General features: G+C 52.3%; 1 protein-coding gene across 2 annotated transcripts in view; it reads left to right on the forward strand.

Moving 5' to 3' along the window:
- The first annotated feature begins 7,908 nt into the window (after positions 1-7,908).
- The window catches only part of LETM1 (leucine zipper and EF-hand containing transmembrane protein 1), a 45,154-nt gene continuing 34,797 nt past the window's right edge, over positions 7,909-18,265 (forward strand). For both annotated transcript variants that reach the window (XM_010384354.2, XM_010384355.2), the window contains exons 1-2: positions 7,909-8,294; positions 14,500-14,560. In XM_010384354.2, coding sequence (XP_010382656.1) covers positions 8,213-8,294; positions 14,500-14,560 — 143 coding nt within the window. In that variant the 5' untranslated portion in view covers positions 7,909-8,212. The remainder of the gene's footprint in view (positions 8,295-14,499; positions 14,561-18,265) is intronic.

Genomic DNA, 18,265 nt, shown 5'->3' on the forward strand with positions numbered 1-18,265 from the left:
GCCCCCTCCCCATGTCCTGGCTGAGTCCCAGTGGTCACCTCCAGGAATAAACCACATATCAGGACCAGGCTTCAGTCCTGGGGGCAACTGGAAATCCATCTCCCCACAAAGATGCTTCTTGGAGAGGCCATGCAAGCAAGCAGAGCCCCAGGCCTGAGAGGTGACTCCCACTGGTGTCACCCCTTGGATAGCCACAAACACCCACCTTTGGCAAGCACCAATCTGAACTTTACCCCTCTTGCCGTGCCAGCTCTTAGCTGAGGGACAACTTCCTACAGAGCCCTCTTTCATCCCCCATAGCCCCGTGAACACTACCTCTGGACTGGACTAGGGGGCTCCCAGGCCTGGTTCCCCCTCCTACCAGTTTCTTAGGGCCACAAAACGCCAGAAAGTTACCCTCATCGTTCTGCAGGCTAGAAGCCTGAAAACAAGGTGCCAGCAGGGTGGGAGGCTCTGGGGAGGGTCCTCCCTGGTATCTCCTCAGCTTCTGGTGCTTGCCTCAATCCTTTAGTGGCAACCTCTGAACCCTGGCTCCGTGGTCACATGGCCTCTGCCTTGCCTGAGTCTGTTTTCTCTTACGAGGACCGGAGATCTATTGGAGTAGGGCCCTTCCTAATAACCTTATCTTTCCTTGATTACATCGGCAAAGACTCTATTTCCAGATGAGCTCGCACTTACAGATACCGGGTTAGGGCCCAAAAATCTCTCTTTTGAGACAAGATCTCAGCTCTGTCGCCCACACTAGAGTGCAATGGCGCGATCACGACTCACTGCAGTCTTGACCTCCTGGGCTCAAGCGATCCTCCCGCCTCTGCTTCCTGAGTACCTGGGACTACAGGCCCATAAGACCACGACCGATTTCGTTTTTCTTTTTTTTTTTTTTTTTTTTTTAGAGCCGGGGGGGTCTCCCCAGTTGCCTAGACAGGTCTCAAACTCCTAAGGTCAAGCAATCGTCCTGCCTCCACCTCCCAAAGCACTGGTGAGCACCTGGCTCTACAACACCTCTCTAACTAGTTGCAGGACCTTAGCAACTACAGTTGGGACCTTGTGTCAGGTCAGAGCCAGCCCCAGGGCGTGGCACTCACCTGCACGCCTTCTCCCCCTCCCCAGGGCGGCAGGGCTGGGACTGGTGACAGCCAGGCAAGCGCAGTGTCCAGGCAGGAGAAGAGTTCCCCGGGCTCCTCGACCGCCCACAGGGAGCCCGCTCAGCCACGACTCCCACCCCACGGCCCAGTCCTGGCCTCACTTCCGTAGAGGCCCTGGCTAGGCCCCCCGGCCCCGCATCCCAGGCCCCGGTTCCCGCGCACCCCGCAACCTTGCCCCAGCCAGGCTCTTCGGATTTTGCAGCTCGAGGTCCCTCAGAGGGAAGAAAGCGAGGCCTGGGTGCTGCGCCCCCCACTTCCTCCTGCCGCCCCTGCAGACCCCGTTCTGCACAGGAACTTCCCCGGGATCGGGACCACCCAGAGCAGGGCAAGCGGCCATTGCTGCCCACTCACTCCAGCTTTGGCTAAAGAAACATTGTTTCGTGCTAAAATAGCACTTCTTTTTTTAATTATGAAAATGGCAGGAAATTAAAACCCACAGCAGCAGAAGGAAGAAAATAAAAGTTCTTGCTAGACCCTATGCCTGCAGCGACGTCTTTGGGGAGCGCGTTGGGCCACTTCTTCCCTGGAATGGCGACCGTCTTTGGCAGCCTGAGTTAGGGACTGACCAGGGACAGCCAGAGTGCCACCCCAGCCAGTCTGGGACAGCCACGCAGGATGGAGGCTGCCTCCCCTTCTGCCAGCCAGCCAGATGTTGTACTATTTTTTATTGGAATAATTTTAGATTTATTGAAAAGCTGCGAAGATCATAGAGAGCCCCCCAACCTGCTTTCCCCTAATGGTAACATCTTATGTTTCCAGGGTAGCTTTGTGGAAACCAACACCGGTCCCTTACTATTAACTGATCACCAGGGTTTATTCAGAGTTCACCAGTTTTCCCACAAATGTAGAAGGATCTAAAAAGCAAATGTGTTGCCGGGCGCAGTGGCTCAAGCCTGTAATCCCAGCACTTTGGGAGGCCGAGACGGGCGGATCACGAGGTCAGGAGATCGAGACCAACCTGGCTAACATGGTGAAACCCTGTCTCTACTAAAAAATACAAAAAACTAGCCGGGCGAGGTGGCGGGTGCCTGTAGTCCCAGCTGCTCTGGAGGCTGAGGCAGGAGAATGGCGTAAACCTGGGAGGCGGAGCTTGCAGTGAGCTGAGATCCGGCCACTACACTCCAGCCTGGGCGACAGAGCGAGACTCCATCTCAAAAAAATAAATAAATAAAAATAAAAATAAAAAGCAAATGTGGCTAGGCACAGTAGCTTCCACTGCTGTAATCCCAGCACTCTGGGAGACCCAGGCAGGTGGATGGCTTGAACCCGAGTTGGAGACCAACCTGAGCAACATAGGGAGACCTCATCTCTACAAAAATTTTAAAATTAGCCGAGCATGGTGGCATATGCCTGTAGTCCTAGCTACTCCAGAGGCCGAGGCGGGAGGATTGCTTGAGCCTGGGAGTTCAAGGCTGCAGTGAGCTATGATCACACCACTGCACTCCAGCCTGGGTGACAGAGACTCTGTCTCAAAAAATAAAAAATAAAAAGCAAATCTAGGTGCAGCAAACCACCATGGCGCATGTTTACCTACGTAACAAACTTGCATGTTCTGCACATGCATCCTGGAACTTAAAAGTACAATAAAATTCAAGAAAAAAAAAAGAACATCTATATGCAGAAGACGGAGCCCAGCCAGAGCTCTAGTGTGCAGCACCTCACTGAACTGGGGGCAGTAGCACAGCTGGAATCTGTGGGGAAGACCCTGGAGAGGAAAGTGTTTGCAGGGAAGCCTGAGATATCCCACTGTCCTTGGCTGAGGAGTGGGCTGCACCTGCTCAGGATGAGGCCACCTGGACTTAACAGGAAGCAAGCTGCCATAGAAGCTGCCATAGAAACTCTGGCCCAGCCTGCATGGAGAGACCTCATTCTAACCTTACTGATGTCCCTCATGAATGCTTTGGTACCTGGCTCCAAACCCGTCTCAGCCCACAGGCTTGGTATGCAGCTGAGACACCAGGACCCATGCCCTGGGAACTGGGACGGTGTCCTAGAGCAAATTCTTTAGGCACATCCTGTCTTGATTATCTATTGCTGAAAATGGATTATCCTCAGTTCTTCCCCATGTGTGCCTCTCTATCTGAGTGTCCTCGTGACCTGGCAGCTGGCTGTTCCCAGAGTGGAAATCCAAAAGGGACCGGGGAGCCTGTAATCCCAGCATTTTGGGAGGCCGAGGTAGGTGAATTGCTTGAGCCCTAGAGTTCAAGACCAGCCTGGACAATGTGGCGAGACCCCATCTCTACAAAAAATAAATAAATTAGGCATGGTGGCATGTGCCTATAGTCCTAGGTACTCTAGAGGCTGAGGTGGGAGGATCCCTTGGGCCCAGGAGGTGGAGGCTGCAGTGAACTGCGATTTTGCACCACTGCACTCCAGCCTAGGTAACAGAGCGAGACTCTATCTTAAAAAAAAAAAAAAGTGGGTTCCATTGATTCTAATTAAAAAATTAAAACAACAACAACAACAAATTTAGGTCAACATGGTGCCTCTTGCCTAATCCCAGCATTTCTTTGGGAAGCTGAGGCAGGAGGCTCACTTGAGGCCAGGAATTAAAGACCACCCTGGGCAACATAGTGAGACCCTGTCTCTACAAAAAATTAAATAACTAGCCAGGCATGGTGGCACATGCTTGTGGTCCCAGCTACTCAAGGAGGCTGAAGCAGGAAGATTGCTTGAGCCCAGAGGTCAAGGCTGTGGTGAGCCGTGATCATACCACTGCACCCCAGACTGGGCAACAGAGTGAGGCCACGTTTCAAAAAAAAAAAAAAAATCCAAATACACAGCCCTCCCATGTCCCAGCACAAAGCCACCACTTTTTTTTTTTTTTTTGAGACAGAGTCTAGCTATGTCTCAAAAAGTGTAATGTAGTATAGTGTACATGTACACTGGAGTGTACTGGCACGATCTCACTGCAACCTCCATCTCCCAGGTTCAAGCAATTCTCCTGCCTCAGCCTCCCGAGCAGCTGGGATTACAGGAACGTGCCACCCTGCCCAGCTGTTTTTTTGTATTTTTAGTAGAGACGGGGTTTCACCATGTTGGCCAGGATGGTCTCAATCTCCTGATCTCGTGATCTGCCCACCTCAGCCTCCCAAAGTGCTGGGATTACAGGTGTGAGCCACCATGCTTGGCCCAAAGTCACCACTTCTATGTGCAGGTGGTTCCTCAGTGGGGTGAGAGGAAGCTGGAGGCTGGAGGCTGACCTCCACTTCTGCTGCATGTACCTGGCGAAAGTTTCTCCCAGCTGCAGGAAGGTGACCTGGTATCCAAGGTTTTTCTCCTGGGCTGTCACCCTTGCCCCTGCCATCACCAGTAAGTGCAAACACCCTGTGTGGAGCATCCCACTCTCGTCAGCTTACTTGCTCTGGTACCTGGCTCCAAACCCCTCTCAGCTCGCAGGCCAGTGATCCTGCTATCTTCTGCTATCTCCCACTGCCCCCTCCTATTCTTCCCTTTCCCTCTCCTCAGTTTAAATTCCTGGGACAAGCCTCATAGTCTCTTGCAAACATCCTTGACTCTCTTCTTTCATCATACTTCCTAGCAAACCCCTAATCTGGCAAATGCAACTCTGGCTGCTTTGCACCAGAGCATGGATCAAGTACAGCACACAGCCCTTCTAAGTCTTTCTCTAGTTCAAAAACTGGTTCCCTAACCTCCCTGACTAGATCCCTAACTTCCTCCCTAACTAGATCCCTACCCCCTTCTCTAACTAGATCCCTAAACCCAACTAGGTCCCAATCCCAACTAGATCCCTAACCTCCCTGACTAGTCCCTAACCCCCTCCCTAATTGGATCCCTAACCCCCTCCCTAACTAGATCCCTAACCCCCTCCCTGACTGGGTCCCTAACCCCCTCCCTAACTACATCCCTAACCTCCCTAATGCGGCCGTGTACTACCTGGACTTCCTGCCCTGTTTCTCTACTCTGTCACTTGTATACATACGAGTGACTATGGAAGGTTATGTGTGATTTGTGAGGCACATAGGGAGAAGGAAAAGGAAGTTTCCCAAACCAAAAAAAAAAGAGAGAGAGAGCGAGAGAGAAAGGCTAAAAACAGTGCTTGCTATTAAACCCTGCGCCATGGTTCTGTGACCTTGTTCTGCTGCATATGGAGATGCGGGACTGGAAGGCCTCATTCCAGCCTTAAGGGTACACAGTCAGCTGGCTGGATGCCAGATTTCTACTTATTTCTTTTGACCTATTTTTTTTTTTTTTTTGAGACAGTCTCGCACTGTCACCAGGCTGAAGTGCAATGACGCAATCTCGGCTCACTGTAACCTCTGACTCCCTGGTTAAAGCAATTCTCCTGCCTCAGCCTCCCGAGTAGCTGGGATTACAGCCATGCACCCAGCTAATTTTTGTATTTTTAGTAGAGACAGGGTTTCACCATGTTGGCCAGGATGGGCTCGATCTCCTGATCACGTGATCAGCCCACCTTGGCCTCCCAAAGTGCTGGGATTACAGGTGTGAGTCATTGCACCTGACCACAGCTATTTTAATTGTTGAAAATTAATTTATCTAAGATCCCACCCTGCCTAGGCTGCACAAGCATCGCAGACAGCACCTGCCTGGGTCAGTCCTGCTGTTGTCTCTCCACTGCCAGCCTTTCCTTGTCCTGGTCAAGGGATGGTGGTTCATCCCAACTGCAGGCAAGGGTGTGTTCCACATTTCCTCACACCTGGCACTTTGGGCAGGGTGGAGGCTGCAGGGAGGGCTTCCCCCCTCGTCCAGTGTCCTTCAAAGTCCTGTAAACAGACACTAGCACAGATGGGGCAGTCACCACCTCCTGCTTGGCCTTGTCAGGACACCTGGGACCCCACGGCATCAATGGGAGGAGCCCTGTTTCTCCCCTCCCCGGGGTCTCCCTCCCTAGCTAGCATCGGGCAGGGTCATCTGGTGCTCAGGACCAATGTCCAGACCAGGACTAGGACAGTGTCCTACAGCTGAGCCATAAAAAGTCCAGTTCTTTCTGAGCCTGACCAACTGTCCACTCCAGCTCAGGCCCGACCCTGGGTGGGGAGACAAGGACTATCCTTCTGTATCCCCCTTTTGTCTCCTGAGGGATGGGTGGAAACGGGGCCCCTTCATGTCTGTTGGCAGCACAGGCCTAGGTTCAGGCCTAGTTGTGCTTAAACTCAGTCTGCATTTGATGTCTGCAGTGCCCACTGACCAGTGTGGACACAGGGACTTACAAATGGCTTCAGAGTGCCCTGCACTAAACAATGTCCCCTTCTCCCACCTGCGATGGGGAATCCAAGCGCATCCAGGCCCAGTACCTGGCAGTTCCTGTTTGGGAAACCCACCCAGGCAAGCAGGCTAAACCCAAGTTTTCCTGTGGGTGAGGACCGACTGCACGGACAGCAGGGGCGGAGGGGACCCTGGGGAGGGAGCCTCCTAGGGAGAGGTGCCATTCAACCAGCCTCTCAAGACTGGGGAACTGGCTGGCATCTGGCGTTTCACACCCCATGTGCTCCAGGGAACAGAGATGCTGAGTGTGCACTACAAAACCCTCCCAGGCAGTGTCCTGAGGTGCTGAGAAGCAGAAGGAGGCAGGTTACATCCCTGAACAAGACAGAGAGCAGGGCAAATGCCGTGCTGGGGATCTCCTAGCTGGAGATCTCGACCAGGTGGGCCCCCAGCGCCGCAGGTCCCCATATTTCTCACTGTCTGCTTTCTCTGCCCCAACTCAGGGATCCTCATCTTAGGGAAGGAAGGGGAAGGTGGGGCTCAGAGGTCACGGTCTGCTAGGAGGCTGCACGGTCTCTCTTCCCTGGACTGGTCAGGTTGGCTGTTAAAATGGGCTGCGGGGAGGCTCTTGGGAGACAGCGCATCAGCGGTCCGCGAGCCCAGCCCAGCTCTGGCGGGAATTCTGGAGACTCCCGAGCCAGGTCCTTGGTGTCCTGGCCTTCGGCTGTTCCTTCTTGGACTGGGAGGTGGAGCGGACAGGGTTTGGCCCAGGTTAGGAAACCTGGCGCCCTTGCGGCGCCCGGGACCCCAGGGGCTGCTTAGGCCACAGCGAAACGAGGGGTCCCCCCGCGCCCACGCAGGACCCACATCCATCCCTCCCGCTCAGACGAGAGGACGCGGTGTGCTGGGGTTGGCGGTGCTTACTGGCTGCGCCGCCGCCCAGCCTAGTGCCCTCGCCTCCAGGGGCCGGCATGGCCCTGTCCTTTGGGGCGGGACCCTGCGCTCCCGTCCCCCTAGTGGTGGCCGGGGACTCCCGACGCCGAGCAGCGCTGTATCTGGGGAGGGCCGCCTGGTACGCAGGGAAGAGGCACTCAGGGCTGCGTGCGCCGGAGTGCAAACCGCCGAGAGTAGAGCCACAGAGCAGGGGAGGCCGGCGAGGGCCCGCGGCCAAGGGCGACGACGGCGCCACTCCATCCCCAGCGTCCCCTGACTTGTCCTTGGAGCCCCAAGCTCCCAGGAGCCGTTTTCTACTCGTGGGTGCAGGACTTAGTCCCAGAAAAGTTCCAGAGACACCCGGTGTTGCCGCCGCCCAGAGACAAAAAGACAATACCCGCGCAAGCGCGGCCGACTCCCTCAGCTCCTGCGGCCGCCACGCTGCAAACCGCGGCGTCCACGGTACGACGGGAATCAGGATACAGCGAGCCCCGGAAGCCCGTCGCTCCAGTGCCGGTGCACGCCGGGAGCGGTAGTCCGCGCCTCCGGGGGGGGGGGGGGGGGGGGGGGGTAGTCCGCCGCCCCGGTGCACGCCGGGATCGGTAGTCCGCGCCCCAGAGTGCAGGCCGTTCCGGTGCACGCCGGAAGCGGTAGTCCGCGGTGGTGCGGTCCGCCCCTCACCTGGCCGGCGGCGGGCGCTGAGGGGCCCAATGGGAGCTGCGGCCTGGCCGCCCCGCCCTGCGCCTCTGGACGTCTGTGCTGGGACAAGGCCGCCGCGGGTGCCGGGTCCTTGAGCTGAGCGCCTCCCGTCTGAGGCCAGCCGCCACCGTTAGCCGTCCGCGCGGGCCGGGCCTGAGGCGCCGCCGGGACGGCATAGAGACGCGGCAGCCGCGGAGAAGGAGAAGGAGGCAGCTCGGGAGGCCTGAGCGGCTGCCGCGCCCGGGCACATGGCGTCCATCTTACTGAGGAGCTGCCGCGGCCGGGCACCCACCCGCTTCCCTCCGCCGTCTCGGGTCACCGCCCCGCGGGGTAAGCGGCGGGCGCCCCAGGGCGGGGCCGGCTCCCGGCTGGTGGGTCGGGAGGGCGGACGACCCTGGGGTTCGGGCTGGTTGTCACGTGATTCGGGGTCCCGGTGGTCCCAGCCTCCGGACCCCCTGCGGGCCGGTGGGGCTCCGAATCTCATCGCGGGCTGGACCGCCAGCGCCGGGCGGAGCCGCTGGGCCTCTGCCTGGTGCTATGACCTTAAGCGGCCGGGTCCTCGCGGGTCACTGCCTCCGAGACAGGCTTGGGAAAGTTCTAAAGGGCTGGGCAGCCCTGGCGCGTCCTGCGCGAGTAAGCTCGGTGGAACGTGTCCACGCACGAGGGCGGCCGTGCCCTTAAGTCACGTTTGGGGTCCCGGAGACGAGACTGGATGGGCAGGGCAGACACCAGCGAGCAGCACCTGCTGGGCCGCAGGAGCCTTCCTGGTCCGTCTCTCATGAGGTGATGCCAGCACCCACAGACCCCTGTGGTGTGATTAGGCCGCGACCTGCACCCGGGGGACACGGGGACTCCGAAGCCCTGAGGGTCCTCAGGGTGCATGGCCTTAGCCACCCTAACCTAAGGTGCTGCCTGGAGTGAATGCTCTTCCGGGGTGTGCCGACCTCCTCCTTCTGTCTCATTAACCAACTTACCTGAGTTTATGTCCTTATTTGTAAAATTGGAATAAACATAAAACTTGCTAAGGGGGACTCAAAGTAATTAGTGCAGTGGTACGATCATACTCACTGCACCTCAAACTCCTGGGCTCAAACTGTCCTTCTGCCTCAGCCTCCCAAGTTGTTAGTTGTGCCACACAACACCCAGCTAATTTTTTTTTTTTTTTTGTAATTTTTTTGTAGAGACAGGTCTCGATATGTTGCCCAGCCTGGTCTTGAACTCCAAGGCTCAAGTGATCCTCCTGCTTTGGCCTCCCAAAGTGCTAGGATTACAGGAGCCACCATGCCCAGACACCCGGCTTCAATTCTTGTCTCTGTTCTGCACCCCCAGAGAGATAGATTGAAGTTGCCCTGAATGTATCCTCCCAATTCTTGTTTTATGTTGTTGTTGTTGTTGTTTTTTTTTTTTTTTTTTTTTTTGGAGACAGTGTCTTGATCTGTTGCTCAGGCTAAAGTGCAGTGGTGTGGTCTTGGCTTACTGCAACCCCCACCTCCTGGGATCAAGTGATTCTCCTGCCTCAGCCTCCTGAGTTGCTGAAATTACAGGCACCCGCCACCATGACTGGCTAATTTTTGTATTTTTAGTAGAGACGGTTTTCTCCGTGTTGGCCAGGCTGGTCTCGAACTTCTGACCTCAGGTGATCCACCCACCTCACCTTCCCAAAGTGCTGGGATTACAGGCATGAGCCACCTCGCCTGGCCCCCAATTCTTGTAATTTTTAACAATAATGACTGGTTAGCCACTAAAACTTTTGGAGTGGTGGGAAGATGTTGAGTGGTGAAACTGCACAGTCTGAAGGTGGAGCTCAGCATTTGGTCTTTCCAGTTGCTGTGTTAGATGTTAGAGCTCTCTCTGGACTTCTTGATGGTGATAAAAGTACTTTTGCCACTTCGTGCTTATGTAGCAGGTTTTTGGTAAATAATAATTAACTTTTTATGTGTGATTCTGTCATTTCAGGAATACAAATGTCTTCCGTAGTTACTACTGCACTTTGTGACAGGGACACTGGCAGGTCTGCGGTAGAACAGTAGGGATTTCAGAGCCAGCACAACCCAGGGCGGACTGTGAAGGAAGTCCCTGAACCCCTATGAGTGATAAACCAAGTGGAGTGTGGGCCCCTGCTGTTAACATCTTACATGAGTAGGGTTCGTTGTCACAGTTAACGAACTGACATTGATCTGTTACTGTTCACTAAAGTCCATAACGTATTTAGATTTTCTTTACTCTCCCATTCTTCACTTAAGGTCCTTTTTCTGTCCCAGGACCCATCTGCACCACCCATCTTGATTACTTCTCAGGCTTTCCTTGTCTGCAGTGACCTTGACATCTTTGAGGAATAGTGCTCAAGTGGAGTGTAGGGTGCTGCTCTACTGGCATTTCTTGATGTTTCCTCATAATCAAGCTGGGAAAGATGGTTTTTCTGGAGGAAGACCCCAGAGGTGAAGCATCCTCATCACATCATGTCTAGGCTCCATGCTGTCCAAATGATTTGTCACTGTTGATGTTGACCTTGATTGGTAGGCTGAAGTGGTGTTTGTCAGGTTTTCACTCCCCAGTTACTCTTCTCCTGCCTCTCCATCTTGTCCTCTTTGGGAGGAAGCCGCTTTATGAGTAGAAGCGGGGTTGGCCCTAAGGGCTGTGTGGGTGACTTCTGGCCTGAGCTGCCTGGAGACAACAGTGCTATTTGTTGAAACTGGGGAGGACTTGGAGAGGAGCACAATGCGGGGGGTGAGTTGAGAGTTCTTGGAGGTGTGGACTGTGCGATGCTCATCAGACCTGTGGCGGGTGTATATTCAAGTCTGGGAAGAGATTGCCTGGAGAGGAGGTGGAGGTCAGGTAGGGAGGATCGCAAGGGGATCATTGTCTCCTGGAAGCCAGGTGAAGAAAGGTGTGTTATGATAAGAAATATATTTGTTCTTTGACCCGATCCTGGCACCAGCACTGAGGGCTGAAAACCCTGGAAGTTTCCTGAATGATGGGAGTGTCTTTTTTCATTTATTTGTATTTTGAGACAGGGTCTTGCTCTGTCACCCAGGCTGGAGTGCAGAAGCTTGATCATGGCTCACTGCAGCCTCTAAGCGATCCTCCCGCCAGCTGATTTTTTTTTATTTTTTGTGGAGACAGGGTCTCTCTGTATTGCCCAGGCTTAACTCCTGAGCTCAACAGCAATCCACCCACCCTGGCCTCCCAGAGTGCTAGGATTACCGGCGTGAGTTTGGGAGTGTCTTCTATTATTCATTGTCACAGCACCTGAGTTTATGCTAATGCGGTGACTCCAGGCAGGCCCTTAGATAGATTGAGGCGCTGGCCGTGATGTGATGAGAGGGTGGGAACTTCCTGCCCCTTCCAGGGAAGGGAGATTTAGTTCAGTCCCCATGGCCAGTAGGCCAATACTGTAATCAATCATGAAGCCTTGAGGAGAACTTCCGGGTCAGGAGGCTGGTGAGGCTTCCCATTGGTGTTCACCCTGCTCCACAGGACACAGGATCCTGTGCTCAGGACCTCTCTGGCCTTGGCGTCTTGGCCTCTCTAGCTGGTTGTTCCTAGGCACCCTTTATAATCAACTGTGATAGTAAGTAGAGCCCGTTGCTGGCATCTGAGTCATTCTTGTGAATTATCAAAACCAAGGCAGTCATGGGAACCCTCAAATTTGTAGTCAGCTGAAGTGTGGGCAGCCTGGGCATATGGAGTGGGGGCAGTCTTGTGGGACTGAGCCCTTACCCTGTGGGGTCTGCACTAACTCTGGGTAGTGTCAGTATGGAATTAAATTGTTGGACTCCCAGTTGGAGAATTCGTTGATGTTGGAAAAAAGAACAGAAGGGCTCCCAGCAGGGCCTGGCCACAGATGACATCTGTGCTCGTGAGGGACGTGGAGCAGTGATCCCCGTCGCCCTGGACGGCCTTGACTGGGGGTTCCTTGGAGAGCTGGGGACAGAAACCATCAGAACAGGTTTTGGGGAGAGCCTAGTAAGGGAGCCAGTGGGACAGCAAGTGTTAGAGAGAAGGTAGGATCACTGTGGGGGGCAGATCAGGGAGCTCTGGGGACCTGCCAGCCTTCCTGCTTGCTGGGCTGAGCCCTTGAGACTCAGGAGCTGGCCAGGGCAGGGGTGGAGGGGCCGAAGGTGTGGGGAGGATAGTGGAGAATGTGCTGGGCCCCGTTCATATGAAGAAAGGTGGGAGACTAAAGCTGGTCTCAGCTGGAGTGAGAAGGGTCTTGGTGTGTTCACTTGCACTGTGCTTTTAAATTTTAACTTAAAATGTAACTTGATGTGTATGAGAACATAGCTAACATTTTTCCCTTAACCCAGCTCCCAATTTACAGACCAGACTGTTACAAGCCCTAAATGCGGCACGTGCTAGGAATTTCCTTCCCCACAGAAGCACGAGGGTTGCCTCCTGTTAAATGAGGTGAAGTGACAAGTGGGTCCGCTGGGAGCAGGGTCAGTGCCTGCCCTCCCCATCTTGTCCCTCCTCTCACGGTGGCTCTGGTGGCTGGCTGGAGTGAGCTCCCCCATCTAAACCTGCACTTTCTGCTCCCTGGCTGAGGACTCATTGCAACCCCACTGCCTAGAGGTTCAAGGCCACTGGGCATCTCAAGGTGCCATCTGCTGGCTCCTGGCACCACCTAGCCTCTGCACAGCCTGGCCTGGCACCTCCATGGGCTGGTGCCTCTGGCCCTGCTGCTCCTGTTCCTGTCTTGTTCCCAGCATGAAGTTTGACCACAGTGGGGTCTGAATGTCAGTAGTATGAATTAACTCTGACTTTATGCTTGTAGGAACTACAGCAAGTTAGGGAAAGCATCAAAAACATGTTGAAATCCTAGAAATGTGCTGTACACTTATCACTGTCGTTTATACAAGAAATGGCTTACTCTTGGTGTTTGTGGTTCTAGTAATTTTTTTTTTTTTTTTTTTTTTTTTTTTTTGAGTGCAGTGGCGTGATCTCAGCTTACTGCAACCTCTGCCTCCCGGGTTCGGGTGATTATCCTGCCTCAGCCTCCTGAGTAGCTGGCATTACACGCACCTGCCATCATGCCTGGCTAATTTTTTTTTTTTTTTTTTTTTTGTGGAGATGGAGTTTCACCATGTGGGCCAGGCTGGTCTTGAACTCCTGACCTCAGGTGATCCACCCACCTTGGCCTCCCAAAGTGCTGGGATTACAGGCATGAGCCACCGCTCCTGGCCTGTGGTTGTAGTAATTCTTACAGCTCTTGCCCCTTGGGGTCATTGCTTGCTCTGTAGGGCTGTCTGCATAGAGATCATGTTTCTCCCAGAGCCAGCTGAAGTGAGTGGGGATGATGCCACCTGGTAGGAGTGCTCCCTCCCTAGGGCTGGCCTGCTTGGCTTCCCTCTTGGGGTGTCTGGAGCCAGCGTCTACCTGAGGCTCCCCATCTTTCTTTAGGACTACTTTGAGATACTGTTTTCCTAACTGGGGCAGACCCTTCACTTAGCAGTGTTCTGAAACCTTCCAACACTCAGAACTGGGTTCCAGAAACTTACACACAGAGCTTTCTACAAAAGAGATCTGTACTCTTTCAGACTTTTTTTTTTTTTTCTTTTTGAGACGGAGTTTCACTCTTGTTGCCCAGGCTGGAGTGCAATGATACAAGCCAGCCCACTGCAATCTTTGCCTCCCAGGTTCAAGCAATTCTCCTGACTCAGCCTCCCAAGTAGCTGGGATTACAAGCATGCGCCACCATGCCCAGCTAATTTTGTATTTTTAGTAGGGACGAGGTTTCACCATAGGTCAAGCTGGTCTTGAACTCCTGGCCTCAGGTGATCCACCCGCCTTTGCCTCCCAAAGTGCTGGGATTATAGGCATGAGCCACTGCGCCCCGCCTTCTTTCAGACTTAGAAGATATCAGGCTGGGCGTGGTGGCTCATACCTGTAATCCCAACACTTTGGGAGACCAATGCAGGAGGGTCGCTTGATGCCAAAAGTTGGAGACCAGCCTAGGCAAATAGGCAACAAAATGAAACTCCGTCTTTACAAAAATTAGCCAGGCATGATGGTGCATGCCTGTAGTCCCAGCTGCTTGGGAGGCTGAGGCAAAAGGATCCCTTGAGCCCGGGAGTTCAAGGCAGCAGTGAGCCGTGATTGTACCAGTGCCTTCCAGCCTGGGCAAAGTCAAATAAATAAATAAAAATGAACAAAAGGCTGGGCACGGTGGCTCATGCCTGCAATCCCAGCACTTTGGGAGGCCAAGGCAGGCAGATCACCTGTCAGCAGTTTGAGACCAGCTTGGCCAATGTGGTAAAACCCCGTCTCTACTAAAAAAAACAAAAAACAAAACACACACACACACACACAAAAATTAGCTGGGCATGGTGGTGGGCACCTGTAATTCCAGCTACTCAGGAGGCTGAGGCAGGAGAATCGATTAAACCCAAGAGGTGGAGGTTGCAGTAAGCCAAGACCATGCCATTGCACTCTAGCCTGGGTGCAGAAGCGAAACTCCAAAAACCAACAACAAAAAAAGATACCAGTATAAATCCCTGATTTACTACTTATTTGTTTTCCCCTGTTCCTGTTATAGGTAGTCCGGGGGATCCTGCTCATCTCAGCTGTGCCAACACCCTGGGGTTGAGGAGCTGCCTGTGAGTAAATCAGTATCACTCTGCACCTGTCTATTTGAAAACAGGGTTTGAAAATGGTGGAGAGTCACCAGTGACTCTTGACTTTTGAGGGAAACAGCATATCCTACTTTCCTGTTGTTTGTTTCTTTTAAACCTTTATCTTTCCATTTTGAAAATGATTGTCACATGCCTCAGTTAATCTTTAGGAAGTATAGAAACATTCCTAACCTCAGTGCCCAGTTGCACTTGGAGGGCTGGGGACAGAAGTCTTCCTGTCCCCTAACAGGAATTAAATGGAATTTAATTTTTGGACTCCCAGTTGGAGTGGGCACTGGCCACTGCACCTTCAAAGTGTCCAGTGTCAGTATTTTGGTGTACAGCAAGTCTCATTTAATGTCTGTTGGTTCTTTTGAAACTGCAACTTTTTTTTTTGTTGTTTTTGAGACAGTCTTGCTCTGTCACCCAGGCTGGAGTGCAGTGGCACATGCTTGGCTGACTGCAACCTCTGCCTCCCAGGTTCAAGTGATTCTCCTGCCTCAGCCTCCCAAGTAGCTGTGATTACAGGCATGCTCCACTGCACCTGGCTAATTTTTGTATTTTTATTAGAGATGGGGTTTCACCACATTGGCCAGGCTGGTCTTGAACTCCTGACCTCCTGTGATCCACCCACCTTAGCCTCCCAAAGTGCTGGGATTATAGGTGTGAGCCACTATGCCCGGCAGAAACTGCAACTTTAAGGTCCACAAATAGCGTAATTTTATTATAACTTTGGATGAGAAAAAAAAAATTGGTTTTCTTATATCTTTTTACTTAAGGTTGCATTTTTTTTTTTTTTTTTGTGACAGTCTCGCTCTGTCGCCAGGCTGGAGTGCAGTGGCGTGATCTCGGCTCACTGCAACCTCTGCCTCCTGGGTTCAAGTGATTCTCCTGCCTCAGCCTCCCAAGTAGCTGGGATTAGAGCCGCCGCCACCACACCCAGCCAATTTTTGCATTTTTAGTACGAAAATACAAAATTTTCACCACATTGGCCAGGCTCTTCTTGAACTCCTGACCTCAGGTGATCCAACTACCTCAACCTCCCAAAGTGCTGGGATTACAGGCGTGAGCTACCACACCTAGTTGCTCCCGTTATTTTCTTTAGTGAGTTCTCCAGCAGGTGTTCCTCCCTGCGGACCAGTTCCCCCAAACCTCGTCTCTCTGGACTTTCCTTTGATTGTTTGTCTGTCCTTCTAGATGAGCTGAACCATTTCACTTCTAAAACAGTCTTTTTAGGATCGTAACTGAAGTGTCATTAAACCCATCAAAGCAGTTGGGAAGGAATATTACTTTTTTTTTTTTTTTTTTTGAGACAGTGTCTCATTCCGTTCATTGCCCAGGCTGGAGTGCAATGGTGCAATCATGGCTCACTGCAGCTTTGATCTCCCAGCCTCAAGCCATTTTCCCACCTTAGCCTGCTGAGTAGCTGGGACTACAGGCATGTACCACCATGCCTTGCTAAATTTTTTTCTTTTCAGTATTTTTTGTAGACAGGATCTCACTGTGTTGTCCAGGCTGGTTTCAAACTCCTGGACTCAAGCAATCCTCCTGACTTTGGCCTCCCAAAGTGCTGGGATTACAGGCATGAGCCACTGCACCCGGCCTATTTTCTTTGTATAGGCCACATGCATTGCATTTTAGATAATTTCCAGATGTTTATTATTTTCTATTTCTTTTCATTGTCTTTTCTAAGTGATTATTGCTGTCCCGTAAGTTGCTAAGTTGTACAATTTTCTTGTATCTGACCCCTTTCCTGTTATTTGTTTAGCTCTTGTAGCAGCCCAGGTTTAGTTTATGGCTGTGATCTTAGTACACAGTAATCGTCTGCCTTTTCTTTCCCAGGGCTTCTGCTTCGGGGGTGGTTTCAGTTCTTAGCTCAGTAGCCAGGTCTGTGTCAGAGCAGCTGTAGTCAGTCATGCGGTATCACAATAGCAGAAAATACAGAATCTAGTGTTTGTGACATATGATGTTAGCTTTTGGGTTTAAGTAATCTTTGTTCTGTCTGTTACTGTTTTTATTAGGAATGGATGTTGAATTTGTCAGGCAACTTTTTAGCATTTAAATTTCATACTAAAACAAAAGCTGGCCGGGCACGATGGCTCACACCTGTAATCCCAACACTTCCGGAGACTGAGGTGGGCAGATCATGAGGTCAGGAGTTCAAGACCAGGCTGGCCAACATGGTGAAACCCCATCTCTAATAAAAATTAAAAAATCAGCTGGGCATGGTGGAATGTTCCTGTAATCCCAGCTACTTGGGAGGCTGAGGCGGGAGAATTGCTTGAACTGGGACCCGGGAGGCGGAGCTTGCAGTGAGCAGAGATGGCGCCACTGCACTCCAGCCTAGGCTACAGAGCGAGACTCGTCTCAACAACAACAAAACATAAAAGCTGTAGTTTAGTCACGTAACTTTTTTTAAAGTTCCCAGTTTTGAACATCTACTTGAAAATTTAAACAATGAGGACTGTACAGCTGTTTTGATGGACTTGTTTACTTATCAAGAATTATGGATGAGGCCAGGCACAGTAGCTCATGTCTCTAATCCCAGCACTTTGGGAAGTTGAGGTGGGCAGATCGCTTGAGGCCAGAAGTTCAAGACCAGCCTGGCCAACATGGTGAAACCCTGTCTCTACTAAAAATACGAAAATAACTGGGTGTGATGGTGCACGCCTGTAATCCCAGGTACTTGGGAGGCTGAGGCAGGAGAATCACTTGAACCCAAGAGGTGGAGGTTGCAGTGAGCCAGGATCACACCACTGCACTTCAGGCTGGGCAACTGAGGGAGAGTCTGTCTCAAAAATATATGTATAATAATTGTGGATGAGGCCAGGTGCAGTGGCTCATGCCTGTAATCTCAGCACTTTGGGAGGCTGAGGCAGGCAGATCACTTGAGGTTAGGAGTTTGAGACCAGTCTGGCCAACATGGTGAAACTTCATCTCTACTAAAAATACAAAAATTAGCTGGGTGTAGTGGCACATGCTTGTAATCCCAGCTACTCGGTGGCTGAGGCAGGAAAACTTTGTGAACCTGGAAGGTGGAGGTTGCAGTGAGCCCAGATTTTGCCATTACACTCCAGCCTGGGTGACAGAGCAAAACTGTGTCTCAAAAAAAAAAAAGAATTGTGGATAGTGGTAATGTTTCAGCAGCCAAAAAATTTTACTTTTTATTTTGGTCACACAGTATAAACACCTGGAGTCACCAGATAAGTAGCTATAAATGGTAACCATTTACATTAGTTTTTTTAAACAGTTATTTTACAGGGCCGGGCGCGGTGGCTCAAGCCTGTAATCCCAGCACTTTGGGAGGCCGAGACGGGCGGATCACGAGGTCAGGAGATCGAGACCCTCCTGGCTAACACGGTGAAACCTCGTCTCTACTAAAAAATGCAGAAACCTAGCCGGGCGAGGTGGTGGGCGCCTGTAGCCCCAGCTACTTGGGAGGCTGAGGCAGGAGAATGGCTTAAACCCAGGAGGCGGAGCTTGCAGTGAGCTGAGATCCGGCCACTGCACTCCAGCCTGGGCGACAGAGCGAGACTCTGTCTCAAAACAAAAAACAGAAAAAAAAAAACAGTATTTTACAGATGCAGGCAATCCTCAGTTGAAATGGCCCAGATCTCTGAGGGTAAGTAGGTGGATCATTTTTTTTGGGCAGCGGGGGACGGAGTCTCACTCTATCGCCCAGGCTGGGGT

This window comes from Rhinopithecus roxellana, chromosome 2 (genome assembly GCF_007565055.1).
Source record: "Rhinopithecus roxellana isolate Shanxi Qingling chromosome 2, ASM756505v1, whole genome shotgun sequence".
Lineage (NCBI taxonomy): Eukaryota > Metazoa > Chordata > Mammalia > Primates > Cercopithecidae > Rhinopithecus > Rhinopithecus roxellana.